At 39.4% G+C, this 15,286-nt stretch overlaps 4 protein-coding genes across 4 annotated transcripts; 2 read left to right on the forward strand and 2 right to left on the reverse strand.

Annotated features, from left to right (window-relative positions):
* Nucleotides 1-306: 306 nt before the first annotated feature.
* Nucleotides 307-2,974, forward strand: BATDEDRAFT_35570 (uncharacterized protein; the record flags this gene model as incomplete). Its single annotated transcript, XM_006680356.1, has 4 exons — nt 307-432; nt 680-755; nt 1,107-1,949; nt 2,055-2,974. The coding sequence occupies exons 1-4, from the start codon at nt 346-348 to the stop codon at nt 2,972-2,974; spliced, it is 1,926 nt and encodes a 641-aa protein (XP_006680419.1). The 5' UTR covers nt 307-345.
* A 251-nt stretch (nt 2,975-3,225) lies between these two features.
* Nucleotides 3,226-5,527, reverse strand: BATDEDRAFT_90088 (uncharacterized protein; the record flags this gene model as incomplete). The annotated part of the gene is made up of 9 exons (XM_006680511.1): nt 3,226-3,447; nt 3,587-3,632; nt 3,859-3,994; nt 4,096-4,234; nt 4,317-4,324; nt 4,432-4,458; nt 4,527-4,662; nt 4,745-5,166; nt 5,518-5,527. 9 exons carry the CDS (start codon nt 5,525-5,527, stop codon nt 3,226-3,228), a joined length of 1,146 nt encoding a protein of 381 aa, XP_006680574.1.
* Nucleotides 5,528-5,896: 369 nt separating this feature from the next.
* BATDEDRAFT_17228 (ubiquitin) lies at nt 5,897-6,486 on the forward strand (the record flags this gene model as incomplete). Its single annotated transcript, XM_006680212.1, has 2 exons — nt 5,897-5,944; nt 6,307-6,486. Coding segments are annotated over 2 exons (228 nt in total), but the record flags the coding sequence as incomplete, so codon positions are not given.
* A 1,043-nt stretch (nt 6,487-7,529) lies between these two features.
* On the reverse strand, nt 7,530-8,038 carry BATDEDRAFT_26318 (uncharacterized protein; the record flags this gene model as incomplete). Its single annotated transcript, XM_006680295.1, has 2 exons — nt 7,530-7,702; nt 7,822-8,038. The coding sequence occupies 2 exons, from the start codon at nt 8,036-8,038 to the stop codon at nt 7,530-7,532; spliced, it is 390 nt and encodes a 129-aa protein (XP_006680358.1).
* Between the last annotated feature and the right edge of the window lie 7,248 nt (nt 8,039-15,286).

Raw genomic sequence — 15,286 nt, forward strand, 5'->3', positions numbered from 1 at the left:
ATTGCGATGACCCATATGTTGAATTCCAAGAGTCATGTAATCTAAGCATACAGTTACAGTAATTGTGATGACCGACTGCTCGCGTAAATGAACCAAAACAACTGAAAGACATGTTAGAATGACAGGATCATAAACAAGATTCAATCCATTGGAAACTGGATGCAAAGAATAAGACAAGTCGGTCATTATTCCCGTATTTTGGCTAAAACAGGCTATCCAACTCGGTAATTTGGGCAAAGATTCAGTTGTATTTCAGCTGGAAATTGTTTTCCTCGACCGGCCAAGCAAAAGACAAACTGACCGACTGTTACTATTCACAACACCACCATCTGACGTTACTGCGGAATGCTGCAAATTATAGAGTCGTTAGAGCTGTCCAAGACAGATGGTGTCATTAATATCAATGAAAACGATGTTTCCTGTGTTCTTAAGGTGTGAAGTGATTCAATACACTTGACTTGGTCGTAATCTGATTGAAACCCAGGTCACTTGCATGTATCAACTGGTTGTATGTGAATCACCATATGGCCAATCGTATATGCGCATTGAAACATTACAGCATCTTCCGATTACTAGGCTGTATTTCTCACTCATGTGCTGGATTTAAACTAACTATTTATACTTTACTATGTCCATTCGATAATTTTATATCTATCCTGTAAACCTTGGTGCGCTATAGACTATGCGACTATTTGTTAATGACGAACTGATAAACCTAGGACTAGACTTTTCTGTTTGGGAGTGGACCCATGCAGGTATGAGCCTATGCCCATGACGTTGGATATGTGGATTAAAATCCAATATTTTAATATATGACCAATACTCATTAGTCATCTATTAAAACTAAATGAGAAATGTTATGGAAATATTTCATGGATATTATAGACCATGGACAGCATGTGTCTTTTCATATGGATAATCGCATCAAAGCAGATTTTTGCGCTAGATCCATTCCATTTGACTTTCTAATTGTATATTTCCTGTTGGCTGTCTATATGGAAACCTGACATGGTATACTAACTCTGCGACACACTTGATTTTTACCAAACCATTTTACATATATCGACTATAAACAACCCATTGTTGCTTTCAAACATATTTGCTAGAGCTTATCGGAATATTTCTAGGAATGTTTGTAAAGCAAAGCCTTGTTCAAGATTCTACAACGCTTCAAGAAGTTTTTGAATTTTCAACAGAAATTGCTGCAGCGTATCTCGATAACCCATATCACTCATTTCTACACGCCATCGACATGACATATATGACTTATTACCTTCTTCACGACATGGGTCTTAAAGAGCAACTTGATTTACTTTCACTTGATATAGCTGCAATGCTACTTGCAGCAATATCCCACGACGCACAGCATCCCGGAACAAACAATCTATTCCAAGTAAACTCCAACACAGATCTAGCAAAAAAATATCATAATCAATCTGTATTGGAAAACCACTCTCTTAGTTTATGTAAAACTCTTCTCACTGAAAAGTACACATTTTTATCGCGACTTTGCTATGGCGATGTATCAGAAATGTCAATTTCTGAAATCATTTTGTGTATTATGGAAATAATTACAAATTCAATATTGAAAACCGACATGATGTGCCACTTTACACTTTTGGAGCAGATTTCATTGTTTGCAGAGACTCAGGAATCCACAACGCCGTTGACGTTGTCACGAAACACTCCGACTCCAATCACAGGTAAAGAACCAGATTTGCTAAAAGCGAGTTTGTTGCGGAATTTTTCAGAGGCTCAAATGATAGACAGCGGATTAAAGGGGATTGCAAAGTTTAAAATATCAGATACAGGGGATGTATGCTCAATGTCCAATGATCAGTGCAGTAGCTGGACGGGAAGTGATGTTAGCACTGATAGCTTGCCCAAAGTTATTATAAAAAATCATTTTATGAAGCAAAACATGCTGAATGCGATTCTTCACGCTGCTGGTGAGTTTACGATTAGTTTTAGCGACCATGATATTGTATCGTTCTAATTAGATTGTGATCACGACACTTTATAAACGGGACTTGATCTTCAAACATGTCTAATAGATATCAGTAATCCTGCAAGGCCGTTTAACCTCTGTAGGAAATGGTCGGATCTTGTTGTTCAAGAGTTTTTTAATCAAGGCGACTTGGAACGTCAAAAAAATCTTCCGCTTTCACCCAACATGGACCGAGACACAATGAATCAAGCACAGATTCAAATGGCGTTTACCGACTTTATTGTTCGACCTTATTTTGAAACCCTGGCGGAAATTTTTCCAAGAATGGTCACTTTGACTGATATCATCTATGAAAATGCGCGCGAGTGGGATAATTTGTTACCCGCAGTATTTTCAGAAAGTGTTGCATCGCCAGAATGTTTGACCACGTGTAATGAAACAGACATGTCTGCCAGTGGTAGCAGCGGACGCGAAGGAAAAATGGGCACTATGGATTCCCTAGCAGGCATTGGGTCAACCAGTCATGGATATAGCAATTCTTTAACCACTGTAAAGCGCAAAATTAGTTTTGAAGAAGTTGTGCAAGGAGGATTGGGTGGAATGTGTAATGGCCGACGGTTGTCCATGGCTGCAGGAACAGTTGAAATCCCTGATACGATTGACCGAATCTTTAACCGGCTGCGTTCACGAAACCCGAACCAGAACCAAATGGGCAGCCTGCACCAAATGCTGATCATGTCTTCATATAGCACTTCGAATATTCGTCAATCATTACCCAAAAGTTCCAATCCAATCTCAAATCGAGTGGACAGAGGATTGTATACGAGTTTGAGTGAGGCATCATATTCCAACTCTAATCCCAACTTGGAAGAACTGGATGAGTCAAGGGATGATGTCAAGAGTGTACCGGAATTGCAGCGGATTGCAACTAGACAGCGACGGATTGTGTCCATGTCGGATGCATCAACGAGTCCCAATCGAGAAGATTCTAATAGTTTAAAGGATGAAGGTGGTGGCAAATCCTAAGCATCATTTTATTTTGGGAGTTTGCCAATTAGCAGTAATTATATAAACGTGTACGTTAAATGGCTTGGAGTTTGTGCAAATGTGTTTTGACTTTATTTTTAGCAAGATTAACGTTGATATGTATAGTTGTGTCTTGAGCAAACTATTTTGCAAAGAATTAATTTATTTTAAAGCACAAATTATATTCAACGTATACAGTCTATTGGAGATTCAAATACGAATTGGTGTTATGCCGAGATTCAAAAACTAGTTTATTTTGAGTGATTCTCTCCAGTGGGCGGATGGGGTATTGCAGCACCGCTTTTTCCAAACCCTTTCAATTTTGTAACCGCCTTTAGCACTGTGAGTAGTGAATGAATAGGTTTTACAGCTGCATCCACTTCGGTCTGAGTGACAGCAAGAACCAACTCTGCACAGTTTTTTTCTTTGGTTATCAACGGTTGCTTTCCGTGATTGGACAACCATGGATGAACCTATCAGAGCAAAAGATTGGAGTTGGTTCCATAAGAAATTCAGTAAATAAATGGCACAAGAATTAAAAAAGCGAATTGGGCAATACAAAGTGGTGCTTCACAATACTTTGACAATCATCCAGAACATTCAAACGCTTACTCGGAGTTCGTCCATTGTAATTCGTGTCAAAGGGTTCTTGTCCAATCTGATATCATCAAAAGTACACGAGTCAGTTATCTTGAAATGGTAAAGGATTTAAACAGCTCAATTTGCCATTCGACATAAACCTACTGTCGCTTTAAAATATCTAATAATGATGGATCTGTAACATTTGGATATATTGGTCTAGATTTGGCAGGACAATGATTAGCTTGTATAAATGAAATTATTATAGCGAGAAGCAGACATTGTCTAGTTTAAACTAGACATACTCTTTTACGCGAATATTCTCGTAGAGATCCAGTAGCGAAGTTCCTGAAAATGGCAAAACACCAAAAATCATGCAATACAGCGTTACGCCCAAAGCCCAGATATCAACAGGTTTGACACTCAAATCACCATGTCGTGCTATACACAACGATTGATTAGTATCCAATACCGACACGATGTGACATATGCATGATGTTGGAATTCATTCATATGAGATTGATCAGGATCTAATGGCTTACCAGTGCACATTTCTGGAGAGTAAAATGCAGGAGACCCTGCAGATTTGACAACTGTTCCCGTATCCTTTGTAAAGATTTCGGACACGCCGAAATCGACAATTTTAAGAGTGCCGTCCTTTGATATCATCATATTATCCGGCTACTCCAATTGCAGTGAATGAAAATATAGATAATAAGAGTAAGTGATGAGATTGAAGATGGAGAGGATATAAAACAAGTACCTTGATATCTGGGAACGAAGATATACATGGGCCAAAATGAGACACGATGTAAGTTGCAATTCTAACAATCGAAGCATTTCAAATTATGTTACTATTAAAAGACAATCCATCTCACCGCGATGTGCAATATCGTGCTCGTGAACTATTTTCAAACAAGATCCAAGATTAGCAAGAGGACAATCAAAAGCAATAGTAAATAGTAAAACCCACGATATTCAATGCCTAAAACCATTTCTTGCATATAGCGTCGAGACAAGTCTATATCCAAAGGTGGTGCAGGATGGTCCAGTCCAATATCCATAAGCGAGCCTTTTTCACACAGTTCGAATACCATAAATAGCGAGTCCTGAAAGGTAGATGTCATACTACATATTAACACATCAAAAATACAATATAATAACATGTTTAAAAGAGTGTAGAAGCTTTACTTGATCTGGATCGTCCAAAACTTCGTATAGTTTAACGATATTGCGGTGACGAAGTTTTTTGAGAATAGCAATTTCTCCACGAACTAGATCGATGGGATTTTCAACAGGTTTGGCCACTATAGCATGGTTATTTCCTGAAGCTGCCAGATTTGCAGGACCAGCACCTCTGCCACGCCCACGTCCACGTCCTCTACACGCACCGATAAACAAGCCATTCTTCAATGCCTGCTGTTTCCGTAGTTTACTTTTACTAAATTCTTTGATTGCTACCAGAGTATTGCTGTCCGCGTCTAGACTTAGATGCACGATACCAAAACTGCCAGAACCCAATACACGCTGAATGTGATATTGATTAAGATGGCGTTCTCCAGAGGTTTCTTCAGTGACTTTGGCATCAAGGGTTTCCTTGACAATGATGCTATCTAAAACATTGCATTTGAATTAGGAAAACTTTGTACTCGAGTAAATCTGCAATAATTTGATATGGGATGGTTTCAAGGGTGCGATTAGAAAGGCACTGCAGCTCAACCAACCAAGTCGGCGTTCTATAAACCAAAAATTCTGTTGATATTGATCAATGTGCTGATAAGATATCTCCACGTGCGACAAGGGGTCATCAATCCAAGCACTTGATGTTAATGTTATGAACTAATCAAAGCCAATGAAGGCAATGGCATGCTGAATGTATAGTCAATCATAAACAAGTGCACGAACAAATTACAGCTGCTGAAGTGAGAGTTTGTCAGTCAAATGGGAAGGCAATACCAACCAACCTTGTGGCATCTAGTGAGTTTAAAACTGCTGTATTGGATAGATAGTTGGCAAGCATCAAGTCAGATCCATGACAGAGTGTTATTCACGTGACTGTTTTGCTTGATCACGTGTAATAATCTGGACTGGTAACGCTCATGTCTGAGAACATCAATTTGAAGCTCACTTGACTTTTGCTCGCACCACCGTTTTTGTAAGGTCTTGTACATGCATATCCACTGCCACTTCTGTCCAATCCATCCATCCATCAATGAAATGCGTTCTGTCTACACCATCATTTGTTTCCCTGGTGTCTGCATTGGATTTGACTGACAATGCCAAGTAGTATCCAAGACTGACATATTCCAACTGCCATTGGCATGATTTGTTTTTTAGCTCAAGATGCAAATATTTGTCAAGACCCTGACGGGAAAGACCATCACCCTTGAGGTTAGCTATTTGCATTGATCATTCAACCTTGTACGATCATCAGAATTGGACGGAATATCTAGTGTTTTGAAAATGAGACAGTATTGGCTCTGGAGATATAGTGTCTGTTTTAGAAACAGGACGAGTAGACAGCTGTCGATATCACTCGAGGTGGATCTCTACAGATGTTTGATTCCAGAGTGTTCATCGGGATAAAATGGCTTCACTTGTTTTCCGAGTTTACGCTTAGATATGAATTCCTACCAATTTGGCATGCAGTGCAAACCAGTTAGATGTGCTTCTACTATCTGCAATCAGTTCAAACCGTTGACTTACAATCCGCTTTATGGCAAACCTTTGTTTTGGCTGGTTTTTATAAATAGGTCGAGTCCTCTGACACCATTGATAATGTCAAGGCCAAGATTCAGGACAAGGAAGGAATTCCTCCTGATCAGCAGCGTTTGATTTTTGCCGGAAAACAGCTTGAAGATGGCCGTACTCTCTCCGACTACAACATCCAGAAGGAGTCTACTCTCCATCTTGTCCTCCGTCTTCGTGGTGGTGTTATTGAACCCACCCTCAAAGCATTGGCCATGAAGTACAACTGTGACAAGAAGGTGTGCAGAAAGTGCTATGCTCGTCTGCCTCCTCGTGCCACCAACTGCCGCAAGAAGAAGTGCGGACACAGTAACCAGCTGCGTCCCAAGAAGAAGACCTCCAAATAAATGGTTCATCTTTTGCTGCCATCAACTGTACTTGTAAATAATGGTTTTTAATCGTGATAGCGATCCGTATGCTTGCTGAGCCATTTAGAAGCTGTAGAAACAGATTCATTCGCGACTGAGATAAACATTTATATTTCAATCCAATCTCGCCATGCTTTGAAACCATTCTGATGATATCAGATAGACTGATGTACTTTAGAAACAAGAGTTTTCGATTTATAAAACTGCACGATTGGTTTAGGTTAGCATACAGATTATATAGATGAAACTTGTCAAAACAAGATCAGATGTTGTCATATATTGGATAGGGAGAGCAGCAGATCGTGTTAGCAAGTCGAATTGTCACTGATATTTGACTGTTTTGTCGCATACATGCATTTGCAAAAAGTTGCAAAACGTGAGGCGTACGCGACTTGAACGCGCAACCCTTCGATCTGGAGTCGAAAGCGCTACCAATTGCGCCAACACCCCTCACAAAAGCAAAAATAAATCACAACATTCATTCCGTAGTTTGTTAATACAAGCTTTCACATCTAGTTTTGCTGTTTTATTCATATAAAATGACACTAAACAAGAGTGTATAATAGGCAGTCAGTGTCATGGCATCGTTGGTGCTAGTTTACTAAACACTGTGCTTTTTAAATTCATTAATGGTCAGATAATCTTGCTAGCGTGGAGTGTTATCTGACAGGCAATCTATATGTATATCTCTCAACATGTTTTGATGCTATTCGAGCCCCATTACGCTAATCAGTGATGATGGCTAGAGATGAATACATTGCACTCGTGGACGTTGAAGCAAACGACAACTCGGGTCAAAAACGTTCAACGGCGTTTGCAGACGTGATGGAAGCAGTTTGCGCTTTTGGAGTGTCGGCATGTTATGCAGGATGATGCCAAGCAAAAACAAGTAATGACCGCTTTTCTTGTGGGTGGTAACATTTGCACAAGATTCCGAATACAGGATTGTGATGCACAGTGTGTTTCCGATTATCGACAACGCTACTGACTACATCATGTGCACCGATCAGTTGGCGCTCAAAGCGTGAACTATCTAGACAAGTTTGGCACAACAGGATTGCTCAAAACCGACACATCTACACGATTGAATGTAGCCGTTTGATCAGCCGTTTTCATTTTGAAACAAACATCAACCTGTTCCTGTAAACATACGTTTACGCAATAAGTGTACAACAGATCGGGTGTCTGTCTGTGCTTGCTTGAAACATCCGTCAAGAAACCCCGCCTGATGCTTTGCAAAAACGTCAAAAAATAAAACGGTTGTTGCAATACCTGCTATACAGCACGTTACCATGTCAACAAGTCGCTCAGGCATATGGAAATGGATCGTGTCATGTTTTTGGTCCCGGCCCGAGTCAACACATTGCATGTGAAATGCTTTGCAATCAATCGGTTGCGCAATATGGCGAACAATAGATGCTTCGATATATTTCTCACTCAATCAACAGCAGTTGGATAGCCCATTCTCCATCTTTTTTGATGATTGCCACTATTCATAGCGAGTGTAAAGCTAGAGTGTTGTGAGAACAGGGACATTTACCAGAATCGGTTTTGACATCAGTGTCAAGAAAAGGTTTACGTCTGCAAAATGAAACACGCTTAGTTGCGTATCCGTTTACAACAATCACAAACGTTGTGTCGTGAAACTGCTAGGTTGGTTGACATATTTTACAGAGTTGTATTGCCATCACCCAACATTGGTTGTTGCAGGCTTTTTTCACAGCAGCAATGGTAAGTCCACATTCGAGTCCCGATTTACAGGACACTGAGCGCGGAATGGCATTTCCTTGAATCCCGCATTACCAACGCATCTTCTCGTATGACGATCCTGCGCGAGAACGTGCTGAAAAATCAATGCGATGCGCCAAGCACTTGAAAAACAACGAATGGCCCATCAAACTCCCAATCAAAGGGTTCCGATTTGTACCTACAATGTGTATGCGCAATTCAACCTATACGATCATCCTTGTATATGGCCCTTTTTCGCGCAACCCACACGGTCATGTTGTTGTTGTGGAAGCGAGATGAAAAGTGCTGTTTTGATGCACCAACCAAAGAAAAAAAGCAAGTTGAATCAACAGAAAACAAAAAACTGCAGGGCTTTGAATACTACTCATCATGCAATTACCTCTGATGTTGGGACATGAACGGTTGCCATAATTTCGTGTCATGTACGTCCTGGTTGTGGTCACCATGACAACAATGAAACTTGGTTGACAGCCCTAGCTTGGCATTCTTTTACTACTACCGTTATGCCAGCTACTATTATTTCCAAAGAAACACGAAAAAGTAAACCTGCCTTTTTTAAAAACCCCTCAATGGCCTCCAATTGTCAATGGTGACGTCTATCTCTGTAGATACATGAATGGCTTTGAAGCCCATTGATAAAATATTCATTTTTTGAGCTAATGGGTTTACAATTAGTCATGGCCTATTGCGAAAAAGTATTTTGATCAACAGATGGAATGCAGTAATCGTGAATAAACAAGACCACATGACAGGATAGCTGTGAATGGCTCACGAGTCTAGATAGAATGATACGAGGCAATATAATTATATAGTAGAAACGGTACCTATAAACTTAATAACAGTGGCCATTAATCCAAAACTGGCGCACATGACAGTTTAACTCGAGCATGACTATAAAACGAATAACATTGCTGATAATGTTTAAAAGTTTAAATATTAGATATTCAAAGCGAGTTTGTAGACATGCAGAGTTACATTTTCCAAAATATCCGCGAATAGAGCTACGATTTGAATATTGACTGCACTTTTTGCTCAGAATTTCTGTTTTTGAAATCAGCATGGTACATATCAAAAGGAAATATATATTATAGTAGATATAGGTAAAAGCAAGACCAGTTTAGTCATTACAATGCAGTTTTATCAATCCACACTTGTAATGTGTCCCAACAAACAATTAAAAGAGGTATTTTGTTGAATGTTTACAGTTATAGGCTCAAAAGCCGAAGAGCTAAACATTCATCATTTTCAATTCACAAGGAGAATACTAACATGCGTACCCAAGAAAAAATATTTGAATAGTAGAAACAGGCCCCGCTTATACATGTAAATATCACCTGATAGTATACTTTACATTATTGATTGAAAAGTATACCGATGACATATTATAGCAGCAGCTCATGAAGCATCATGGTTTAATTCAGGTCCATGGAATTGAGCCTGGATTAAACCGGGTAAAATACATCGACAATCTAGTCATTTCTAAAAGGGTTTAAACAAATAAAGTAATTCAAGTTTGGCATACCGATCGAATCCAAAAATATTCTAAGCGGCGCCAAGCTTGTCGGTATCTCTCAAGCGCATGCCATGAAACAGTGTTTTTAAGCATATTACTCGAATTGTCATTATGACGCATCAAAATCATTATAATGGCCTTGTCACTATTTGTATCAGACGAACAAAAGTGCATTGTTTATCACGTTTCGGTCTGATACGTAAAGTCCACGAAGTCTTTTACAAGCACTCGAAGCTTTAAACCGGTGGAACTAATAGTTTGTCAGATTGGCACCGTAAACATACTGAAAACATAGCCATGCAGTACCATGCTCTGAGCTTGGTATTTGGTTTTGTTTTGACAAAGGCTTCGGTTTTCTACACATTGTAGTCTGCGCCAATCTAAACCAATCGTGTAATTTTACAACCAAAAACTCGTTTTTGAAATACAGTAGCCTGTTTGATGACATCAGAATGGTTTCAAATATGATGAAATTGGACTGTTAAAATGTAAATGTTTATTCCTCCATTCTTGTCTCCATTATGTTAGCTATGAAGACTGAAATCGGTTGGGTTGGGTTTGAATTGAATGATAGCATTAGTCCAGTATGCAATTGAATATTAAAAAGCGTGTATGAAGCATAAGCCTATTATCTCATGTTTGAGTATAGAATACGGATTTGTTGACACGTCTTGTGTTTTACACATACATGCGCTTTTACTGCCATATTCAGGCAAAATGATACAACTAAACATTGGCATAGCTGTAGTGTTGTGGGGTAGAATACTGTGGCTCGTATCTGGATGAAAGGAAGGGATATGGTTCCGATAGCTGTGCAGCATATACATGTAAAAAGCGTAGTGGAAAAAACCGTCGTCTGAAGTCTCGGGTTGAATGAGGCTAGGCCAAAACCGTAAAAAAGGCTGGGCTGGCAAAACCGAAACCTAATGAATAACCAATCATTGGCCTGCCGCACTTGAAGCAGATGTGCTTTAAACAATTAGTCAATAGTCAGGTACGCCCAAGCCTTTGAGGAACTGCAAACGCAATACAGGTGTATTCTGGCATTTTCCACATTAAAACAGTGAGGCAGTGAGCAAGACCAAGCAAAACCTGTATATTCAAAGCCTTGAGAGACAAAAGCCAACATTGCGTCATAAGTATGCCTGAAAAATAGAAATGTGTGGTTATGTTCAAAGCATGCAGTCCAAATGCCAGCTGAAAGCATCAGGCTGAAAGACTGCACGTTCGGCCGACTTCAACTATCATAATGGAAATTCCAAACAGAAGCACATGCTAACGACTTCAGACCAGTGTTTTGTCATAATTCAAGGCAAATGTATCAGTTGATGTAAAAATGAAAGCTCAATGTGATGGCTCATATATTGGATCTGCAGATAAAATGCCACCACCCAAACACACTACTATAATACTATGTCATAACCCAATAGATCGTATTCAAATAAAAAGTTACGGTTCGAGTCAATAGTTAGTAGCGGTACAAATATATCCAAGTAACATCATGACGGTAATATTGGCTTCATTAAAGTTTGTCTAACGCAGCCTTATCACTGCAATCACATGCCACTCGCATTTGAAGCATCAATGGTTAGAAATGATCGTAAACAAAGACAAGATAAATATACAAATCATACCAAACCAGATGGATTCTATATATATTGCTAGTGTAAAATCAGATCCAGACAATAATTATACAAAGTACATGACGAGCGTTGTTTGCTTAGAAATAAGGTTTTTAGTCCGTCACCTGTTTTAAACTGAAAAAAAAAACAAACACCTTGACGGAAACACTCGATATAGTTATATTTCCGCATACCAAATCTAAGTGTTGGGCTGCAAGTGTTTACCCCATCATCTCTTTTTCTTGGTCAGTCTCATCAGGTGAGCGCCATAAAGAGTACAAATATCGCACTTGTTTTTGGAAGTCTCATTTTGAAAAAGCCTACTTTTTGAGCGTTGCATTCTTGTCCATTGAGGTATACTGAGTTTTAATCCCTCAGCTGGCTGCATTACACCTGAGCTTCTGTACCGTGCTAAATTATCACAGTTAAACAAGGCAAGTAAATAGTGTTCATCTTCAACAGTAGCAATAGTACAGATTTAAATTTGATTTGCATATGCATATCCAAAGCTGACTTGTTAGCTTGCATTAATTGAGTTGACACGGCACATTCGCCCTTTGGCCATTGTTTTCTGGTTTGACCTATGTACTCGCACAGGATCACCTGTGCTTGTTTGATTAATGGCTGATGCCATTATCTTTGGGAATTATTGCTTGAGAGCATCAGTTTCGATCAAGTGGCTATATGGTTAAACCCCACTGCTGTTTTATCCAAAACTTGCTTTGCCATCTAAGCCAAAGAATAAAATCTAGAAACAAATCAGCTTTATTTGACCATCAATTTGAATCAAAACCTACAACTTATTGAATTTTGGTTTAATAGGACATACTCGGTTACTTCCAAGCTATTTGACACAGGTTTTATTAAAGTACCAAGCAGGGAATATCAAAGTCATTGCACTTTGATCACGTTGCTGTTCTGAAAGCTGACCACACCTGCCAAGTAAAGGTTTGTGAGTATTGTGCAGCTTTGCTCACCTATATTTATCTATAAATTGATTGATTTTGCAGTAGCAAAAATGGCTTGCAACAGATCTATTTACCAAGTAACATTTGCTTCACCCTGTAAACATTGCCGCTTGTATATACCAGCAATTAGGTCACACGCGCTGATTCAAGACACGCTATAAAACCCTTGCTTTATAGCGAATTGCGGCCATTTGAAACACTGGCTTAAATTTAAGACTGTTGACAGTTTTTATTTGTCCAGCCGAGAAATACACCTAGTATCCATTTGTGTAGTGGCAACTAAAATAGCTCGATTTTGTCCGTGACAAAACCTAAGCAAACAAATTTCCTTGCCAATTGCCTCTCTAATCTGTCCTCTAGCTTTGGAAATAGCTTTTTGTTTTAAATAGTTTGCTACATTACTATATTCAATAATCAGCCGTCTTAGCAAGTCTTTAAAAGCCATCGAGTGGAAGTATACACCACACTGCTTACTGACCTCAAATTTTATTTCAGCTTACGGTAGCACCTGTACCCAACTTCCTCGGCATCATTAGTCGACCCTTTAGGTTTACCGGATCCACGAGCCTGCTGAATCGCTATTTCAACCCTCCAGCGTTTGCTCTTCTGATGAGTTATTTATTTACTCTGACTACTCATTATCAATAAGTCATTTCAGCTCGCATATCGCAAATTTCAATCGCACATAATCCGCTGGTTCTTGTTATCGCTTTTTCCAAACTTTATTTTTAATCCAGTCGTAATAACTAGCAAGTAATCCTCGACCCATCTTTTCACCCTCGACAAATATATCATGCGACAACGGCGAGGCCCAACTTGGACTGAGCATGAGCTGATGCTGCTTGCCCGAGCCGCCCATCATACCTACACAACTGGTCCGGAGGGCTGTTTTGAAGACAACTTATATCTCCAGTATCAAGCGTAAGTAATATATTTTGATTTTACCAGCTCCTACATTCCAGCACATGGGCCGATATACCATGCTGCTTGTTTGAGCGCGGCTACATTATTACTGCACCTGTTTTCCCCATTCCCTTGTAATTGTCGCATCTACAGCTCGTTTTAATCAAAAAGTAGTATGATGGCCAATTTACTGGCTGAAGAGGCAGTACTTTAAAACATGCTGGTATACACCCATCAAAATCTCTTGAAGATGAGGGATTTTCAAAAATCGAGCATATTGGTCTAAAATGCTCAAGCATCGCCTCATTCCTAATCCATCAGACTTGCGTGCAGCTAAAACAACAGCAGTCGTTTTAAGGGTTTATTTCCTACTGAGTTGGGTCTTATGCATTCTACCCTGAAGCATGTTGCTGATTGAAGCTGCAGACAGCATGTTATGAACAGCATTTATAATCTCCACCTGATACCACCATTTTTGCTGAATCATACAATGTTTTCGCAACATCCGCTTTTATTGGCTCACGCTACCCACTTGGCTATTTGGCATGGTACTCAAATACCGAAAAGTATTTGCTACCATTTGAAACGATGAATATGATCGGTATTACAGCTGGTCTTGAATATACTTGTGCCAGCCTAGACCTGCATTGCTACTATTGTGATTTTCTATAGCCATGCTCTTTCTGCAATTGCTGCTTCAAAGCACAGTTGGTTCCCAGGTAAACAATACTTGGCCTCATTCAGTTTGGCCATAAGCGCTTCAATTGTTGTCAGTTATTGCAATTGTGTTGGCCCAGCATGGTTTGAGAGATTAGGGTTGTTTCTCGCTCAACCAAGTTTTTAGCTAAACTAAAATTACATGCTTGGCATTGCCAGCACATAGTGAAATAACCGCTGGCCATTCTAGCTGATTTGTATAGAGCAATATTAGGATCCTTTTCCATGAAACAAAGCCACTGGTGTATTGTTTTTTTTACTTGTAGCATTGAGTTGGTTGTCTTGAGTATCGAGTGGATGGTTTTGGATCAACCAACTAGACTACCAAATAGCCAGTAGTGGTGGTGCGGATGAATGCGGATGAAGCTACGATTTCATTGGCTACACATTGCTTTAATCCGAATGTCTTTAGCTGAAGCTTGTTTGGATTACCAAGCAATATAGTGCGGTGTTTGGATGGCTGATCACACCAGCTTGCGCATTTGTTCCGGTATCGCTTTGTTATGCTGATTTCAATTTTACGGCTTATTCGTGTGAAGTGCAACATTATCTTGCAGTCACTGCCTCTGTTTTGTTTTGGAAGACAACGGCTAAACACTTGATGCGCTTTCCTATCAGGGATCGATTGCTTCAATTGACGTTCTCAATTCTTCAAAATACCCATCATGATTTACACGATTGAGCCACTTCTTTTTCTTGGCAGTCGTATACTACAACTAACAAGTCTAGAACTGGATTCATTTATTGTGGTTCAAATATTGAGCTGGACTGCTGTAAACATTTGGTCAGCTGTTTATGCAGAAACAAGTACTGGGGTTTCTTCGCGCTCATCTTTTGAGTTTACAAAACACACGATCTTGACCAGTAAATTTGGTTGCAGTTATTATTCCATGAGACTGGCTGTTTATTAATGTTTTGATTTACGTAAATACGATCAAAAACGCATTACTATGGCTTTGGCTGTATGCTCTAATATTCCAAGTCTTACCCCAATGCATTTTCATATATTGCTGATTTTGTTTACGAGCTTTTTACTAATTCATTGGTTTTAAAATTTATAATTTCTTCTTGGTTGTCGATATTTGCTTCATCAGTGGTCTTGCTTCAAGGATCGTAACCAACTCTGCAGCGCATAATAATGGCAG

This window comes from Batrachochytrium dendrobatidis (assembly GCF_000203795.2).
Source record: "Batrachochytrium dendrobatidis JAM81 unplaced genomic scaffold BATDEscaffold_9, whole genome shotgun sequence".
In the NCBI taxonomy this organism is placed as follows: domain Eukaryota; kingdom Fungi; phylum Chytridiomycota; class Chytridiomycetes; order Rhizophydiales; genus Batrachochytrium; species Batrachochytrium dendrobatidis.